Source organism: Aquila chrysaetos, chromosome 10, assembly GCF_900496995.4.
Source record: "Aquila chrysaetos chrysaetos chromosome 10, bAquChr1.4, whole genome shotgun sequence".
Classification (NCBI taxonomy): domain Eukaryota; kingdom Metazoa; phylum Chordata; class Aves; order Accipitriformes; family Accipitridae; genus Aquila; species Aquila chrysaetos.
In genome coordinates, this window is record NC_044013.1 from 22,531,158 (window position 1) to 22,551,676 (window position 20,519).

General features: G+C 41.3%; 1 protein-coding gene across 2 annotated transcripts in view; it reads left to right on the plus strand.

Annotated features, from left to right (window-relative positions):
• Positions 1-2,654: 2,654 nt before the first annotated feature.
• The window catches only part of SLC25A36 (solute carrier family 25 member 36), a 33,922-nt gene continuing 16,057 nt past the window's right edge, over positions 2,655-20,519 (plus strand). Inside the window, exons 1-3 of one of the 2 annotated variants that reach the window (XM_030028058.2) lie at positions 2,655-2,832; positions 13,173-13,343; positions 18,011-18,088. In XM_030028058.2, the coding sequence (XP_029883918.1) occupies positions 2,792-2,832; positions 13,173-13,343; positions 18,011-18,088 (290 nt within the window). In that variant the 5' untranslated portion in view covers positions 2,655-2,791. Of the gene's footprint in view, positions 2,833-3,605; positions 3,705-13,172; positions 13,344-18,010; positions 18,089-20,519 lie in introns of those variants that run through there. The other variant, XM_041126553.1, reaches the window with a different exon arrangement.

Consider the following 20,519-nt stretch of genomic DNA (forward strand, 5'->3'; position numbering starts at 1 on the left):
ATGGAGAATAGAAAAAAAAGTATTCTTAAAGACAGTTCTCAAGAAATGCTGCAAATCATTTTGAATCAGAGTGCTTCAGACTCCTAATAAAAATTGAAAATATTTCAGTTCAGGCCTTTTAAATGTTTCAATGGAATATCTAAAGTTTCTATAAAAAGATATTTTTTTTTAAATTACAAAGCTTCTAATAATATAAATACAATATTTCAATAGCTCTACTTATTCTTACTATTCAATAAGCATTCATAAAAATCATCACATCACATTTTTTCATTTGTCACAGTGCAAGCCATAAGTGTCAGATCAAGTTAGTAGCTCCCTGATTAGGAGGTCCCCTACACAGAGACAGAATAAAGCAGAGTCTTTGTCTGGTATTTAATATTCTTTTGAGTTTACCGGGACATGTGCTCACTGGATGGCATCACATGGCCTGCAGAAAACACATCTTCTGTTCCCTCTTAAGCTCCTGAGGGAACTGGAAAAAATTTGGACTCATGACCTCAAACAAAGTATTTGGCATATGACCCTTTATCTTTCATGCAGCATTTAATAAAATCACTGGTAGAGTTTTCCAGTGCGCTCAGAATCATTTATCTGTTTTAATTAACCTGACTATATTTACTCTTTCCCATGTGACACCTTGTGCCAAGCTGCACATGATCCTTTCTCACTTTTTGAATCTTAAGTTTAACATGTCTTATGTACATATACTACAGACTTCTGAAAGTCTTGCCTGGCTTTCTATTTTGGAACAATTCTCACTCATTTGTTCACTAGTTTCAACTACATGCTGTGTGGAGTAGCAATGCAGAACACCCTGCAAAATCATTGTCCTACTTTTACTTGTTTCAGTTCAATGTAACCACTTTTTCCCCCAGCACCTCCACATCTCGCATTTCTCCAACCCTTCTCCCACCCAACCTCCCCCTCAACTCCCACCACTCTTGCAAAATTTCGTATTACATTTCTAGCTTACTTGTGTCTTCCACATCAGCTCATCTTCTCAGAAGAGGCTTTCTTGTTTTAAGAAATGACTGCTTCAAAATGCATGCTTGTTTTATTAATACAGAGAATAAAAACTGTTGTGCTATTATGAAATAGCTCCTTATATTTTGGAAGAATTTTGTATTTATTACGTGGACATTCATGACAATTTAACTAGTCACTTATTTGTTTTTAGGTGCTTGGATTTTCAAAACATTGACTTGGACAAGGTTTATACATGTGATGTTAAGAATTTTCTTGCGTTGCAGTATTTATTTTCCCTTACCCACCTATTTTTGAAAAAACACAAGACAAAAGTCATCCAGTGAGTCATGATACTCACATCAGAAACACTCCCAAGGAGTTAACGTTTGGGTGCCTCTTTGGGTAGATGCATGGCTTCAGTGGCTGAGTGTGAGAAATGCACTCACACTGAATTTCATGAATTTTACAAGTTTATTATAGAACAAAGGCAAACAGCGCTGGGCGCATGGTCAAAACCAGAGGCGCGCCGGTTATACCCAAACTCGCCTTTTTATACACTGTGTTCGTGGCGTTTCCAAGGGGTTATTTTAATATTTCAGGTATCTATTAACATAACTCCACCCCACACCACCCCTACTTGTGTGTGTCTCTTGTGGTTCGGAAGGGCCTTCGGGGATCTGCAAGGGATGAAGTCGGTAGTCTTCCTCTGGCTGCACTTTTCACGCTGTCATTTTCCTCCAGTCGCACTTTTCAGTATTTTCACATTAAACTTCTATTTTTCCTTTGTTCTTCTCATATCTTTCATGTCAAATAATCTTTGACCCCCAAAATGCTGTTCTCATGCTAACAAATCACTCCTTATCTTCTTACTTGTGTTCTCAGTTTCACTCGTCCTTGAGTCCATATGTCTGTTTTTCTGTGTTTTCACAAATCTATCTACACATCCTTTAATTACTTGAGTTACAGGAGGTCTTATCAGAAGAAACTATATATTCTGCTTGTGCCCGTTTATTGCCTACAAACTATAAAATACAATTGATGTCTGGAATATATCAACTACATATTTTCCGCGTTAAGGCCTAATTCAGTGGCAGTGAGGCAAACATCCTTTTGGGACATAGCTTATGCAGTAGTCCAGCAAATTTCAGCGTTCTTGTTTTGCGAAAGCCAATATACATTTCACGCTGAGGATATGACCTACAATGCAAAAACTAAGGCCGCTGCACGCCTTGCTGGCGCCACTGCTTTCGGGCGCTGAAGGGCCGGGGTCGTTTTTCACGTCCCTCTTTCCCTGTTTTCCGCAGCTGCTGCACGTGACCTTCCCTGAGGGCCAGCCCGCGCCTCAGGAGGGGAGCCCGCGGCCGTGGCGGGCTGTGGGCCCGCCGGAGGGGAAGGAAAAAGGAGCGGAGACCCCCAAAAGAGGCGCTTACAGCAGGGACCCCGCAGGGCCCGGCCCCTTACAGCCACCCCACGCGCGCCCAGCCGCCGCCTCGAGACAGCCGCTAACGGCCTCCGCGCTCAGCTTATGAGGCGGAGCGCGGCGGTGACGTCGCACCCCTCCAGCCAATGGCGGACTCTGCTTACCTCGGGGGGGGGGGGCCCTCGTTGCATATTCATGAGGAAGGCCCCCACGCCCAGCGGCTGCTGCAGCGGCTCCGAGCGGGAGGCGGAGCGAGGCCGCCTGCCTGCCCCCCCCCCCCCCCGCAGGAAGCCGCGCGGCCACGGTGCGTATTTATGCTGAGCCCTGCAAGGAGCGGCTCGGTCGAGCGCGGGGCGGAAGCGCCCGGCAGCCCTCCCTCCCGCCCGGGCGCAGGCGACGAGAATGAGCCAGAGAGATACCCTGGTGCATCTCTTCGCCGGCGGGTAGGTGAAGCCGCCGTCCGGCTGGGGAGCGGGCGCGGTACCGATCCTGGTCCTTCCGCGCTGGCTGTCAGGTGGGGCCGGCCGCCCACCCTCCCCTTCCTCACAGGCTCCGCCGCCCCAACAGAGCGGGACGTGTGGTGGGCGCCGCCCTGCGCCCCATCCCCCGGAAATGGCTCCTGCGGGGTTTTCCCGGACCCCCTCCCAGCGGCTGTGGGGCTCCTGCCCCGCTGCTGAGCCCGCCGGCCCCGGCCTGGCGTAGGAGGTGGGCGGGCGCGCTGGTGCGGCGGCCGGGGGCTCGGCCGCGGCCTGGAGCGGCTGCCCGGTGGCGTCGCGGGGGCCCCGCGGGGGGGGCGGGAGCGCTGCGCAGGCGCCCCCGGAGCGCTGCGGGGCGCTGCCGCCCCTCCTCTGTGCCTGGCGGGGGGGGGGTCCCCGCCGTGGGGAGGGGGCCGCAGAGGCGGGGGGCGGTAGGCCGCGCCGAGGCGCTCCCAGCGCGCCGCTTCCCGGCCGGCGCCCTGAGGCCGTTCCCGGGCCTGCCCCGGGCCGGTTGCGCGCGTTTGGGCCCAGGCCTGTGCGGGGCTCCGGCCGCCCGGGCAGGCGGCACTGGCCCTCGCTGGGAGCCTGGGCGCGCCGCCGGCGTGTGGTGCCTGCCAGGCCCGGCCCCCGGTGTTGCGTTTTGTCACGGGGAACGTGCGGGTGGTTGGTGGGCCCTTGGGGGAAGCGGGGTTGAAGGTTTCCCCTAAAAAATAACCCCTTTCCTCTGATCGCCATTCCAGGAGTTTGTCCGTTATCTGGCGTTTCCACGGAGAAACACGCTGAGCCCCCTCTGCGTGGGCTCCCCCACTGCATTGGAGAGGCTGCCCAAACATGCCGCCGTGCGTGTTGCTTGAATGCATTTCAACGCTCTGGTGTGTACTGCTTTTAGGTGTGGGGCTTGACGTGGTCATGCAGCTTTCTGCCCACGAAGAAGAAAACGGAGGGACGAATATAGCTAGACGTGAAGATGTGGCCCATGTAGCCTTGGTTAGGTTTGAGGTAACTCTTGTTCTGTTGCAGGTGTTAGTCTCTCTTCATCTTTTTAAGCCTTGTAATGCTCGGGATGTATGCGGTTACACAGCCTGTGGCCCCTCCAGGGATAGAGTGGGAGGAGCACCTAGCTTAAAAGAGAAAGTTGGAGATCCTGTTTGGCTGGGTGGTGAGCATGGCTGTGCCAAAGTGGGAGAAGTGGCAGAGTGAGAACATGCTTTGCATCCCATGAGAGAGCTTGAAGCTTAGATTTCCATTTGTGTTCCTTCTTGACAAAATTAATTCACTGCCTCTGGACTGAGGTGTTTGAGGTGGAAGAATAATACAGTGTTTCCTTTGAGCAGGTCTGGGTGAGTTTGCAGTGTTACGCACCTGACTTAGAGTTTATGTGGGTGCTTCTTCACCCCCCTAATTTTTGGCACTCTGTTTAAGAGGAGAGTGATTGTGCAGCTGGAGGCCCAAGATGTAGTAGTGTGTACTCTTCCTTCAGACTTCACATCCTTGTAAACGTTCAGAAAAGCAGTAGGAGGAGTGCTGCCTTATTGTAGTGCTTTAACTCGATAGCTCTGCACAGGGGAGTTTACTGTGCAGAATCATGTGTAATGGTAGAGAAGGTTTATAAACTTGAAACTTAAGACTGGATGAAGATTGCTCAGCTCAACTTGTTCATTCCTATTTTTTGCAGAGAAGTCTGGTCTACAGTTAGCTGCTGGCCAGTTGGGTCAAGGGTTATACTGTGAGGAAAAGGCTGAATGACGTTCCCTCATGTGCCAGCCACACGTTTCCTATAACCTTAGTTCAGCAAAGCTATTGGTGTATATTTGTCACATTTAGCAGTAAAGTTATTTAGGGTCATCTCAAGACTTCTTTGTGAGCATGGTGAACTACAGATCACCTGAGTGATCTTTAATCTTCAGTGAAACTTTAAGAAAAAGGAAGGAAGCTTTTTCCTGTAGTTTTCACTAGAGACTATATGGAAATAACAGGACTATCTCGATCTGCTGGCCTTTTTTTGTAATGTCTAAGTTCAGTCTTCAATTTCTGCTTTCTGTAATGAAATTGTAACTGATGACATTGCTGTTTTAGTAAAGTAGGTGGGGCCATCCTGGGGTTTTTTGTAGCTGCCTAGGTTGTTTCATGACCAATTCAACAACTGTCTGCAATGCTTCTGGGCCATTACAGGTTTATGTTGGAAGTTAGTTTTATATTTATAATAATTTTTTCCCCTCATTCCTTTTTTTCTATCTCTGCATCCTTATCCCTTTCCAACAGGTTTGATAGACTCTTAGCAGTGCTGGCCACTGGGGCAGTGATGGTGAGGGAATTACTCAGCAGTTACTACTTGCTTTGTTTTTTCTAAAGTAATTCTTAGTCAAGTAGTTCCATTTTTAAGAATCCCATCTGTGTTTAATAACTGCATGTTAATTGTAAATACAACCAATATTTTGTCACAGAAATACTAAGTCTAAGTCTAAAAAGAAACAATTTAGTACTCATTTTGGAATAGCTTTAATGTAGTTTCTCGCACCATCACTGAATTCAAGTGGTGCATTTTTTTTCTAGAAAAGAAAGCTCATTGAATGATTTTGCTGGATTAGTTCATGCATTAGCCAATATAACAGCAAAGTACTACTTCATTTACATGAAACCCCTCCCTGCACATACTACTTGGACTTCCTTGACTTTTTGTAAATAGGATATTCTCTGAAGTTCTATATGTAAAAATAACAGCAGTTGCATTTAGAAGCAGAAAATGCATAGCATGAGAAGAGCATCACACTTACAGGAAATGAGGTAGAAAAAGAAAGAATTCCTTTTTAATAAAAAAAAAAAGTTACTAACTTTTAAGAACACATTCCTTAAAGTAAAGTAGTTTTAACTGATAGAATTTGTAAGCAATTGGTTCTATGCAGTATCTTTGCTGTCCTAAGCGTAGTTTTCTAGGCTGTATTCAAAACTGCCACTGTGCACTCTATACTGAAGAGTAAGTGCAGAGAGCATACCTGAATGGATTGATAGTGTACCTGGAGTTTAGTTTCATGCTGTGACACATTTGAAATCACTTACTTAGCTCATATTTTGTCATGATACCCCTATTTGTTAGGTTCTCTTTCCACAAACCATAGTTACCACAGCTCCATTTGCTAGTAGTATCTTGTCCTTGTGGGAGCAGGATCTAGCTGGACACCTGTAGTGTTGGATCATGATACAAAATTGTGTTTCAGGTGAAACTCTTGGGGGTTTTTTTGGTTTTGTTTTTTTTTTTTTTTCTTCTGAGCTACTTGGTTGCATTGCTCAGGACTCCTCTGTTTCAGGAATCAAGCTGTAGATTTTTTTGCATATCTTCTGTTATTCCATCTCCTACTCAAATAGCAGCTGTTGTCACTGTAGACAGCATGTTGGTAGTATAAACTTGGGTGCTTTTATTCCAAACCAAGAAGAAATCAATTGAACATTCTGCATCCTTAAATTACAAAGTCTTGTGATTGAAATGTAGACTTTAGATGAACATTTTAGTTCAAGTATGTAAATTACACACTTACATGCTTTTCTAGTTAATGGACTGCTTAAAACAACAAAAAAGTAATAGAAAGACCTTAATGTTTTGCTTTATAGGGAAGATTAATATGTTGTGGGCATACCTGCTTGCAATCATAATTGGTACATTGAATGAAAATTCAGGTGTTGGCTACAAAAATAATTTCTAGGTTTTCATGATTTATTCTTCATTTCTAGAAAGCTTATGACAGTAATTCTGTACCATACAAACTTCCATTAGGGCATGGGAACTTGCCTGGGCTTTGGTCCCTCAGCAGAGGAGGGACTGTTTTGGGTTAGGAGATGGACAGCTGCTTTTCTGAGTTCATGGTTGGACGGTCTCAGGTTTACTTCTTAATTCTTTCTGTACTCTTGGTGTTTCTTGCAGAAAGTTGGCTGTTCTCTAATATGTGAAGGAGTCCAGGGGAGAGTCTCTTGTTTCTTTGTCCTGATTATAGAACTGTCTCAAACTGATCTGTAACGTAAATCACTCTGACAGAGGTTCTTAGCAAATCCCTGCAGTGGCTGAAATAGTTCAGATTCAGAAAATATATGTAAGATAAATGTTTGAATTCTTCAGAAAGATTGGATACTGTTGAAATGTATGAAGTAAAGGTGAAAGACCCTTGGATTTTTTTGATTTAAGAAGATATTAATGAATAATGTAGCAGGTAGTTGGGTGACAGGGACTTTTTTTACTCGTTTTCAGAAAATAGCCACTTGAGCCATAACTGAGCTGCCAAGCTCTTGGACTCCCCTCTACCCTAAAATACATTCCTGCCATAACCCTGGATGTCTTTCAGAATGAGTTCTTCCTGTTGTAAGGCATAGAAGAAGGTTAGTTTCCATTCCAAACTTCAGGTTATTTTTGTGTTCAGATACTCTTCTATGCAGAATAAGACAGTGTTTGTTTAAAGCACTGAGTAGCTTGGGTTTTGCTCCACGAGGTTACCAAATTGCATGAAAACTGCTGTCAGTACTTGAGAAACTGTGAAGCTGGTGTGTTCCTCATATTTCCTTCTAGATGACTGATGTTTTCAGCTGTTTTTACTTAACACAAATGTTGTTGTAAATATTTATTTACCCTGGTTCTTAATAGAAGCTACATGGTACATGTTGATGATTGTTTTGGACAATGGGACCCAGTGATGCTTGTTCCCCTTGTGGTGTTTTTCCTGTTTTCACTTGTGCTGACATACAGAAATCTACATCAGGGGAATTTTATTTTTATGCTGTTAATTAGAAATAGCAAGTTTGATTAGTATTTTTAGTTTAAGGATGTTAGCTTAATTTACGCTTCCTAAGTTTTGGCAACAAACCCATAATTGGTGAATAAGGGGTTTAGGGCTTTCTGGTGGCCAGTACTCGTAGTCATCATATTAATGCTAAAGATGGAAAGGTGTATAATGTACAAGTTTAGCAGTGTAATAACAGGAGAACCCTGAAAATTCAGGATTAATGAGACACATTCTTGCTATTTCTGAAAGTTGTACTTGCTAAAGCCCTTAAATGCCCTCAAAAGAGGGATATGGTAAACTTCATATCCGAACTTGTAACTTCATCTGTTGATATGGAAGTTACTCATGTGTTAGAAGACAGCTTTATGAAATTTTTGATACATTTGGCACCTGAATTTGCAGTAAGTGATGAAGAGATTAGAAGGAGTTCTGTTTGGGTTGGGTTTTGTTTCTTTTGACAGAATTTTGAGCTCAATTTTCTTGCTGTTTCTCTTGGCAGCCAGTATTTGCATGGAACTTTCATTTTCATACAGGAAAGAGAAACAGCTGGTAAAATACATGAATGAATGAATGTAGACCCAAGATAACAGGGTCAAGGGTTATCTTTGAGTCTTTGAGGCTGTGGTTACAAATACTGTGAAAGGTGAATCTGAGGCTAGCGCTATGTGGCCTCATCTTTTATTTTTATAAATTACATAATTATCTGAAGGAATAAAAAAAATTCTTCCACTGACAGTTTCAATGCTAGGTCAGCTGATGCCAGTTTTGGGAATATTAATGTGCTTTGGTGCATTTATAGACAGTCCAGTGGCTGAAGTTGAGACTCTAACCCATGCTGGAGCTGTCTTTGCTTTTACTCACAGGGATGTAAGGTAACAGTAGAAGATAGTCAACTACTCTGGACAAAGGCAGTGATTCCTTAGCAGATACCCTCAACTTGTAATAACAGAAGAAGGCTTTCTTGTTCAACCATCTCTGGAAATAGACCCTGGGATTTGAATGCCAAACAGGATTAGGTTTTTGAAGCATGTGCATATTTCTTTCCTTGCAGTGTCTCACAAATAATACGGGTTTATCTGGAGAAAATAGTTGTCAATAGTGTGTCTGTGTTGCTAGCAGAGTTTAAAGGCCAAATAGTTCCAGGTTTGTTTCTATTAATCTGGTAAGGTGATGGATTTCTAAATGCATGTTAGGGATCAAATTAAATGTTTGTTGTTTTTTTTAATGGGTGCTCTCTGGAATAAGCTGCAGTTTAGGAGAGCATTGCCATCTTCCTATATTCTTCTGTCCGACAGATGTCAAAGGGACAACTGTTCTTAGTTTTGCTGTTGTTTTAAGTTTGTCACAATCCTGCAAGTTAGACAATAACTGCTTGTCTCTGTATCTGTTTCACTGAGTGCAATGTCTCCTGTGCCGCCTTGTACAGTTTAAGCTACAGATTTAATTCTCTGACTTGACTGTGTTAATAGTAGTGGGATTTTAATCTTCCTTTTTTACCTGTGTATTTATTTTTGTGGATTTACCTACTGAACTTTGCTCTTCTGCCCTTCAGATTACTTGGGACCTACAGGTGGATTCTCATGCCCTTGTATGATGTGGTGTTTCTGATGAAAGTCAGCTTTGCAAGTTTTTCTTATACTTACTTGGCAAAGCTGAAAAATGCTTGTAGTAAACATTGATTAGAGGCAAATGTCAGATTTAGGATAGGTAAGATGAGCAAGTGGTCTTCTGAACAGCATTCATTAGAAACTGCTGTAAATGTTCAGACAGACGAGTGTCTCGGGTTTTGCCCTTCTTCCAATTTATACTCTGTCAGCAGGAGTGTATTTGCTTACCTACTTGTTCTCACAAGTCACAGTTGGAGCCTAGTATATGACTGGGGATGCTGAAGCCCAGTGTGGTTTTAGGTAGTAGAAATTTCTTAAGTAGTTTACAAAATCCCACCTATGTTACTGAGGAGAAGAAATCTAATGATTTTCTAACTCTTAAAAAATATTTTTTGAAACTGTGCTACTGCCTAATTGTCTTAAACCACAAACTAAAAAAAACTCCCCTTAATTTGAGCTGGTGAGGAGGGTAGCAGGAAGGGTGGCAGCAGTCTAGAACACTTTTGCTAAGCTGGAGCTGGTGACTGGCTGTTAATGGCCTGCCAGGACTTGGAGCACAAAGAAGTAGCTGTTTCTTTCACAGTATTTCTAGTGTGTTAAATAAACAAGGCCGGAAATATTTCTAAGTAAAATACACTGTCATTGATGCTGGTGACAGAAGAGCTGGCATGCTGCTTAGAAGTTGCTTATTTGTACAGGGTGCATAGTTATTGAATTCATTTAGTGGTTCAGTTCAAACTCAGTGGATCTTGTGACTACTGAGCAGGGTCTGTTTCCTCAACATTTGGGGACTTTCTTCCACTCTTTAATTCCAGATGCTTTCTTTATTATATGGAGCTTTTTGAGGGCTGGGAGAGTAAGGTATTACATTTTGACAGAAGTAGAAATTGGGGATTTTGCAAAGACTTGTTTGTAAGCAATACAGAACCACATAGCACTATAAAACTCTTCTGCTTTCCTCACTTATAAGTAGCAATTTGAGATCTTGAAGATAGGGGACAGAGGAGAATTTTAATCCAAACTATCAATAGTTAGCAGCAGACATTCAGAATATTCTCAGGTTCAGTTGAGACATCTTAAACTGTTTAAAGAAGAAGAAAAAAAAAAACCAACAAAAAAACCAAAACAACCACCCAACAACACAACAGTAAGAAACTGCCAAGAGCTGATTATTTGAAATGACTTGAATGACAGAATGTGGTGCAGGTAAAGGATGCACAGTTCTTAAAGGGAGGCAGGTGATCTGCTACTTCCTTATGATGCATGTAAAAATAGTGCTGGCTGCTGTTACATCAGCTGGTTATCACTGAACAGTGCTTGATGTAGGCAGACTTAAAAAGAACGAGCATTGAGTAGCTGTATGTCTGCCCTCTTCCCTAGTAGTCTAGTAATCCATTGCTGAATGAAGTATTTCTAACCCATCCACAGTGAATGTCTGACAGCAGTGTTGTTGCAGTCAGGCATCCCTTGTGGTGATTTGGGTGTGGTGCAGGGGAGCATGCAGGATACAAGCTCCAGGTCAGTGTTAATCTTCAACTTTGGAAAGTTTTTCCAGTGTGATGTAGCTGTGGAGCCAGTAGTGTTAAAGGTTCAAAATTCCAAGCCCTGTTGAAGAATGCAGCCCAGGTTTTTTCCTCCTCCTTTCTTCCCCCTTCCATAGTATTTATCTCATTAATATAAACCATACCACGTGCTTTCTCTTGCGATTACTGTTGCTTGAAAACAAGTCCTCATGTGACCTGTCCAAAATCAAATGCAGAAAGATCTTAAAGGGAGTAGGCTTGAGGGGATCAGAAACAGAGGGCTTGCAAGAAAGGAAATAAACTCTAAAGCTGAATTGCTATATTGCCTGCACAGTCACATTACCATACAGCAGTATCTGCTCTTGAACTGCAGGAAGCACAGTAACTTGCTGACTGTCTTGAAGATGCTCAAGCTCTAAAGCTCCATGTCAAGTTCGTTTTCAGGGCTGGCCTACCTGTGGTTCTCATGCATTCATATCATGAACCTTAACATGTTACAGGCTCCTACTGCTTCCAATGCTGGCTAAAATAAATATTAGTGCATCTAGTCTGTCTCTTCATGCAACTCTTATTTTAAAAAGTCTATTTATAGCTTACCATTAGAAGAGTAAACATGCTACTCTAAAAGCAGTATCAGTCTGTTACTGCATGTGTGCAGTGCACACCAGAAGACCGTCTTCCGTCTGCTGTGAGAACATGTTTTTCCAGACTGACAAAGAAACTTGATTTCTTTCCTCAGTTAAAACTTGGAAGAGAGTAGACTTCAGTCTAATGTTGGAGTTAGGGGTGGGACAAGATGCCATTAGGCTTAGTAATAGGATACCTCTAGGTCACTAGGTTTAAATGGAACATTAAGTGAACATCATCAAACATTATCCTACTTTGCAGGTGTTTGGTATTGTCAGTTCAATTCAGACAAACAGGTTAGTTTTTTTATGATGCAGTGCTGTGCTGACAACTACCATTATTTCTGGTGTTCTCTGCGGTAGAAGAGTGAACAGACTAAAAACTCCCTTCCGATGAAAGCTTATAGGAGATCTTGAGTCTTAGCTATTATTCCTAATTTGTACTGAAAACTCTCCTTTGCATTTTGGAAGACATTATTTAAAAAATACTACTAAACAAGTCTTACAGGTTTTTAAAGGTTTCAGGGGTGTTTGAGCCTCTCATGTTACAACAAAACAGCTGGTAACTATCTTGTCAGAATCAAACACTAGTTATTGCATCAGAGAAGTGAATGCTGGGCCCTTTGAATTTAGTACCAATTGTATTTGTGTGTTAGTGGGTTTCAGACTGAGTTGTTAATAGCATTAATTAACACCCTAATTTAAATCTAGGTTTGGTTTTTTTGGTGTTTGTTCTTCTTTTTTTTTTAAAGGGGCATATAGTGTCTTGGTCATAGTTTTAAGAAGGGTATTTTGCAAAGTTAAGAATACTGATCTCAGAAAAGGTTCAAGGGAAGCACTTTTTTTGTAATGGTAATGTCAAGGAATTTGGGGTTGTCTTTGGAATCAATTTGTGGATTTGATATTTTTTGCTCAGAGGCTGTATATGATCGTAGTTAAACAGATAAGAGTGTAGATATTAAGTGGATTATGAACAAGCACCAGAAGAATCCTCTGAGCAGAGATGCTAAAAGGTGGTGTGTTCTTGGCTTTGTCCTGCTCTAGCAGAATGGGAGTAACTCCAGTGTCAGCACAAGTTATGCACAGCTTGCCTTGGCTTGCTCACAGAAACGAGTGGCAGACTGAAGCAAAATCTGCTAGTCTTCACCTGGTTAGCCACTTAAAGCTCTTTTGTCTTCCCAGGTTCTACTCTACAGTATTCTGTACTCAGAATCTAGTCTGTCTTGCTGTAATGGGCAGAACTCAGGAAACACTCGGAATTGTTGCTTTCATGGTACAATACCCAAAATACAAATGGAGTTCTGAAGATGTCTTCATAAGTATTTTAATTTTATTAAATTGCCACACCGCAGGTTTTACATGTAGCCCTGTGTGCATAGTGCATAAATCTTTTCTACCCTTAAGGATTTTTGGCACCTTGTTTGTGGTCAGGAGCGCACTAAACATTCAAAAAGTTAAAATTTACCATAAGAAGTTAAACATTTCAGATACTGAGCTGATTTCCAGAACTGATTTGAACAGCATGTACTGAAGACTGTACACCTTTGCTACTTTGGGAAACTATATTTTTGTCTGTTTAAATTTTTTCTCCCAAGTTGTGGGGTTAAACTGATTTAACAGTTTGCTTGCCTTAAAAGGCAAATAACTGCAGCATTGTCACACATGTTCCAGTTGTTTCTTCACCTTTTGCAATTTGACTGTGTTGAGTATAATGTTAATTATATGTGAATGTATCCTTCAGTTTCTTTGCAGTTAAGAATGTGATGATCCTATTTCTTTTTGCAGATGTGGAGGTACTGTTGGTGCAATTCTGACATGCCCACTGGAAGTTGTGAAAACACGATTGCAGTCCTCCTCTGTGACTCTCTACATCTCTGAAGTCCATCTCAATGCTGTGAATGGTGCTAGCATCAATCGAGTAACTAGAATTTCTCCTGGACCTCTCCATTGTTTGAAGTGAGTGCACATGTTACCAGGTTTTTCATTCATTTGGGGGAGGGCGGAAGAGAGGTGTGTTGGATGAATCTGTATGAAGGATTCAGGCTCTTATGTCTGTCATGATGCTACCATGAAATGACTTCCTATATTTTGCCTTTTAACTGTAATTAAGTTTTACATTCCACTTTTCCAAATGTCCTTCATACTTGAGTTTGTACCTTGAATTAGCCAGAGCATGTATACTCTGCACAATTCACAGCTCCAAACTGCGTCCACAAAACTCACTTGGAGCACTCTAACACTTAAGTGCCAGACTCTATTTTCATCCTAAAAAAGTGTTAGTATAAGACTCTTTAAACTGTTTAGTGTCCAAATTGTAGATGTTGCTGAATATGGAGGCAAGAAGCCCTATGAAAATTAACTCAGTTTCTGTTAGTCTCTCTCAACTTTCACCACTCCATACCCTTCCTACCTTTTGGTATCTTCTGTTGGATGTGTGACTAGTAACACTTTTTTAGAGCTAGTAAGAGATAGGTAAGGCCAGATTTTGCCATGATCTGGGATGTTTTGACTGTGTAGTCCCCATTCAGTGAGGTGCTGCCTTTCCTCTCCTTGCCACCAGTGCTTGTGATGTTCAGTAGCCAGCAGGAAAGTTGTATGGCCACAGTTAGACTGCTAGTAAAGACCACAGGCAGGGTTCACTTCACTCTGGGAGACTCAAGCTAGCCAGTTACGGGGAGGCACTTTCAGTATTTGGGTATGAGTGGGGTTTTCCTCCAGAAAGAGCCTGCTACTGCTTCTTGCATTAGAAAGAATTTGATAAGACTCAGACCAGCTATCTTCTATCCCCACTTAATCAGTGAGAAGTAGTTTGTAGAGAGCCCCTTCTGGCAGTTGCAGTGTAGGATTTAGGCTTAATCTGGTTAGTGGATAGGATTTGCGTAAATGGAGGTTGTACCCAAATAGCTCCTTGAATGGAATATAGTTCTTACTGTGGAAGTTCTGATTCAGAGCCTTTTTACATATAAGAGTTTGATGGGTGAACGTGTTTGGAACAGGTATGTGGGAAGGAAGGGCTCAGACTGTGACAAGGAAGGAGACCTCCATCCAAAACACTTGCCTTATTGGCTTCTCTTGATGGAAGTTGAGTGCTTCAGCTTCTTCCCTGAATGTTAGGTTATGAATTTATCTTCTGTTTAGAAATGTATCTGAATGAATACCAGGATGAACAGATGTGTTTCACGCCCCTCTGCTAGAAGCCTGCTATGCTTTAAACCCATCCCTAAAACCTAAAATAACTTGGTCTTCTCAGGAAGCAAATTCAGACTGAGGTAGAGGGTAGTCCATGATGAACCTCATTGGTAGGGCTTGTTTGGTTTTGTTTTTTTTAAATCTGCTTCTTAGACCTGTTGTTTGTTTATCTGTGATACAAGAATGTGTATCTTCTGCTGCTTTTGTTCTTTGCTTAGAGGTGTTTTCTTCCAGGTTAGTATCAAACAACTGAGATGCCAAGTAACTTTTCTGGGTTTCAAGGTCTTTAAATACAGTAAATATAAAAAAATCCCGAATGACATGGCAATGGATTGTGACAATAAAAATATGTAGGTGTAGGACATAATCATTCTTGGTTAAGGGACTAGGGCTGTTTAATGGGGAAATCAAACTGGATCCCTCTTGTCACTCTCATGCTTTTACTGTCACTTGATATTTTCTGACTCGTAGGTGTCAGGGTTTGGTTGTCTCTTCTCATATCAAACCCAGTGCAGTGTTCCAAGGGTTACAATACTCAGTCTAAAAGCAGGGTGAATCAGGCAAATGATGGCAGAATTTCAGTTAACTGACAGTTGTGAAATCACTTCTGCATCTTAAGCATCAACAGAGGTGATTTCAAAGGCATCTCTGTAAGGAAACAAACTCAGAACTGGGGTACAGGTGACTGCATTCTCTGGCAACAAAAGCGAATTCCCTTATTCTTAAATATCTGTGGTGTATATCATATTGCAAATGCCTCTCATAACTATCTTGTTGAGTTTAAACCTGAGGTCTTGATGATGGAAATCTGACTGGCCTCCCAATGCAGGCTTCCCCATGTGACATAAGCAGGTCAGCTAAGGCCATGTGGAGCATTTGTGTTGCTTTTCCAACCATGGATTTGCCATTTAGTGCTTTCAATAAACAGTGCAGGCACTGGGATCTGCTCTTCAATGCAAAAAGTTTGTGTCTTATTTTCAGTGTAGGCTCTGGAACTCCTGCAGCTGGTGTCAGTGAATGCACAAGAGCATCAGTAACTACCACCATTATAATCCTGTCTGCTGCAACTTTTCTGTAACTCTTTGTTGCTCTGTCAAGTCTTGGGACACTGTAGATCCAGAAGAAACAAATAGACCTGATACACTTCACTCCTAAGTTTCTCTTAAGACACTGAGGTTCCTGCTGCTTTGTATACATGCATGTGTTATATGTGCAACACACGATGTTGTGGTGGTAGTGATTTTTAACCCATGTTTGAAGTGGATGCAGATCATGTTAATTGTGTTCAGCTTTGCTGTAATCTGACGCTGTGCCCATGCTGAGCTCTGGAATATGGTAAGACTTTTTAATAATTTCTTCTGTAAGTGTTAGAAATGCTTTTAGGATGAGACATGTCTAAGTAATTTGTGTTTCCAAAGTGCTTTTGAGTATGTGTTCAATACTCCAATTATTGCTGTGGAGCAATGCTACCCACATAGTGAAATCATATCTAATTGTTATGGACGCAAAGCTAAGATGTTGCTGGACACGTTATATGCCAGCATTCCTAAATAGTGATGGTAGCTGTGCAAAACCACCATTTTATTTTTGCTTACTGGAAAAAAAATGCAAACTTCCCGTTTGATTTAGCAGCAGAACTGTGGTGAATCAGCTGCTGGAAATCAGAATAGGTTTGGAATCTCCTTCAGTGCTATAGATGGTGTTTGTGTGTTTGGATAGTAAATTCCAAACAAAATAACCATTTATACAAGGGTAGTTTGCTTTGAGTAACTGACTTGTTAACCTGTGTGTTTCTCTGAAGAAGAAATATACAGAACAATTTGTATGTATTGGCTGGTGTTTCTAAATCAATAAGCACAGTGTTCTGTTCTGCAACATCTAGTGAAGTAGTTAATTCTTAACTTTAAATCTGCTTCTGAAGCAATTGCTAGAGCAATTTGCAGTGATGGGATGCATAGTCCTTGTTTCTCCTCCCATGTCCTACCATACTTTTTAAAATACCATGTCTGATTAGCATCTAGATTGTTGGACAGATTGATTTTACTAAAACTGAATATTTATTAGTGGATATCCTCTTACTGTGCCAGTGTACCTTGCTGCATAATGCTTTTCCACTCTTTCTAAAAACCACAGTTACATGGGATAGGTATTCCAAACACTTAAGTGCTAGTAGTGCCTCTTTTTGAGGTCTCAATTCACTGCTCATATCCCTGTGTTTCTCTGTAAATCCCACAGAGATGGAAGGTGACACCCCCCTGCCACCCAAGGAGTCTTTCCAGAGTTGTGTTTATAGTGGACCTGTTACCACAAGATGTTAGGGCTGTGCTGTGGCTGTGACTCTTTGCACAGATTACACTCCTTTTTCAGTTAATCTCAAACTTAAGTGAGTTACCTTGCGTGGGAAGGTAAGGATTGTCTTTTCTAGAATGAGTTGAAGAGGAGAAGCCACTGGCTCCACAGCCCAGCAGCAGTGCTTGGGTAGGAGCACACAGGCAACACTTCAGAACTGGTATCCCTGCCAGCCTCAAGGAAGGGCAACTTTCTCCCATTGGAGGTTTCCATTTCCTTTTACTGTAGGCAAAATAATCACTGTATCATACAAAAATAATAAAGCTGAGAATGGGTTCCTAGTTGAATGCTTAGTGAATTTAAATCATTTATGGGGATGGGGAAGGCAGGACTTTGTATCTGAAAGGCTGCTTTCCTCTAACTCCTGGCTGTAACTTCATGTAGCATACTGTTAGGAGTCTTGTAGAATCAAAGCAGGGTAGCACATGCAAAGCCATGTTGCAGTGTCTGTCATTTTAAGAAGAGTAGATAATAGGTTGTGAAAGATGTCCCTGGCTGGGCATGATAAGCAGTAGAGCTAACATCTTCCTGAGCTGCTCTCAGAAGGCATACAACTTGCTGTAACTGAACTTTCATAAGTCTCTCTCCTCTCTTCCTCTCTTGTCCTTCACCCCCTGTCCCTCCCACCTAAAAAAGTTTCCAAACATTGGGAGCTAAAGGATGATGAAAGGAATGTAGAATAGAATCAAATATTTTTGTCACCTGAACAATCTACAACCTACAGGAATGTGAACATTTGCATGCTTAGTATTTTCTCCCTGATAAAAGGACACTTTCTTTAACTTCATAATGACAGATAACTCCATGTATGTATGTGTTTCTATCTTTGAGGAAAGTCTGTACTGACATCATAAGGCTTTACTTCTGCATTTAGTTCCTGGATTCCTACGGCATGTCAAGCAATAATAGAATTTTATTTTATGCTGATTCTAGGAAATGACTAATCTTTTGTGGTCAGGATTGCATTGTCAGTTATTGTGCAAGTTTTACACAGAGTAAAGCTTAAAATGATGTAGTTATGATAGTCAGTGCATTCCTTCATTTTGATGTGAATGTTATAGTATTGTCACTTTTTTGTTTTCTAGGATGATCTTGCAAAAGGAAGGTCCTCGTTCTCTGTTTAGAGGGCTGGGTCCTAATTTAGTAGGCGTTGCTCCTTCCAGGTAAGTGCAAACATGTATGGTAAATGAAATAATTTTGATGAAACTTAGGTTGCTGTACATTAAGGGATTTAAGGTTCATTTGAAGTGAATTTTGCATCTGCAGCTGTTAATACTTAATAGCGAATAACCTTTGGTTCCTGGGGTAATATAGTTGTCTAAGAAATTGAGCCACTTGTGTATGCCACAGCTCCAGTCCCACATCACTGCACCAACTGTCTCAGCACTTACTATCCTATATACTACTATAATGTTTACTATTGTGTACTATCCCTTATGCAGAGCTATGTCCAGTTAAGAAGGAAGATGCTTAAGTGAGTTGCTTATATAAACAGGAAGTTTGTACCTTTGAAAATACAAAGGTAGATTTAGCTGTCAGTTAATCCCATCTTTTTCAGGAAGCAGTTGTGTGATTGTAGCCTCAAAGCACTGGATCTTTTTTCCTGAATTCTGATGAAACAGACTACTGTCCCCTTGCAGTAGGAAGCCTGTTCTGAAACTTCAAAAAGGGCAAGACTTGGTAGGATGACACACTTACCAGTTGTCCCAGAGAAAGCAGATCCAGCAGTGGGCTGGACTCCAAAGGGTACTGGGGCAGTGTCAGAGAGTGCAGTGGACAAGGATGTAAATTTGATCTAATTGGCAGTGGTATTGCTGCTGTCAGTTGCTCTGCATCAGCACAAGTGCTCTAGCTATTCGGCTGGTGCTGGCAGTCAGAGCGAGGTGCAGATTATGCCAGAGTTTCAACTGATCCTTACATACAAGTGTTAGCCTAAGTTCAGTCCAAAAATAGGAGAATATATAAGGAAGAGTATGGAAACAAAGCTGTGTAAGACTAATAACTACTTAATTCTGGATGAAGCTGTGGTTGTTTTCTGGCCCGTTTTTACTCTATTCTGTTTGAGAAGAGTCTTTATGCAGAGGGAATGTATTCCACAAAGGTTTTATTCTTGCCTTGACTTAGTGCCCTGCTTTCCTTTTTTTTTTTTTCTTTCATTTTGGTCTGAAGAGGAGACATTCCTGTCTCCTGGACACCCAGCTGGAAAGTATCTTAACTTTTCTAGTTTAAGGTCTTTAGATGCTTCTGGAAAATTTTATTAGATTGGGCTTTCCATTCAGCATTGATCTATCTTCTATGTAGATCTGAAAGATGAGGTGTTCTGTAGATCCTCTGCATGAATAAGAGAAAAACATAATTCAGGAATTGGACTACTGTTATTTTAGCACATTTTTTTAAAGAATTAGGAATACCTGGGGTATTTTCTGATCACTAACTTAGCATTGTTATTTGGAGAAGCTGAAGTAAGTCCAGTAGCTTTCTTTGTCTTGACATGTGTGGAGGAGTATCAGCACTTCCTAATCTGAAGAGCCTGTACTTTTGTTTGATGGTCCAGTCTGGTCTGAATGTTCAACATTGCTGTTAAAAAAGTAATATCAATTTTAATACAGCAATGGATTCCATTTTATGTGTGACTATCCTCAATGGAAAGTATCCTCAATTGTAAGTCAATTTTATGTTACATTTTCTAATTCCCTTCCCTTCTTCCCCCAGGTGAAATACTTTGCTTGTTCCCCACCCCCAGATGTCAACTTGATAAAATGTGTGAAGTCTTATAAATAAGCACATCCTCATTCCCCCTGAGCAGACTCTGTCTTCATCCAGTACTTCATTTCAATTAAGCATTAGCTAAGTGGATTTAACAGCAGCTCTTTGTTTAAACAAGCTGTAGAGAAGTGTGTTTCATAACACATCCAGTATACTTAACTGAGTTCAGATTCTGTTTTAGAAGTTACACCCATGAAGCAAGCACTTCATCTTTTTTGTAATAAAGAAAAACATGTTTGCACAGCTAATGAGGTTAATGTTCTGTTCCTGAAAACGTGCATGTTCATTTTTTTCTCTTGTAGAGGGGTGTCTAAGTCTAAAAAAAAAAACTGAGCTACAACCTTAAATGTGAGTTTTAGATATGCTTAAAGTAAGTTTCTTAGCTTTAATGAGTGAAAACAAGCATTTTCCATAATATATTGCATTGGCATGCTGACTTTTATGTCTAGCTTTGTTTTGATACCATCCCAGTCTTGACTGTAGTACAAGTTTTCAAATTTTTTTGTAGTTCATTCAAAGAAAAAAAATCTGTGTCTATTCTAAATACAGAACTAAAGAAACAAAATGTGGATCCCAGCTTCGCAGCTGTTCTAGCATTTAAAATATAAATACTTGTAGTTATAAGTTATTAATACTGACATCTTAAATGCTAGAATAATATTATAAATATTTAAGTCTGCTGTTTGTTTTTTTAAAAAGATACATACTTGCTAGTTCTCTTGAAATTGTAATGCTGTTGAAATGAGTTTAGGTCAATTAGAACAAATTTGATCTGTTAAAGAAATAGAGAATACTGTAACTTCAGTTCTCAGTTCAGCAGTAATTTGC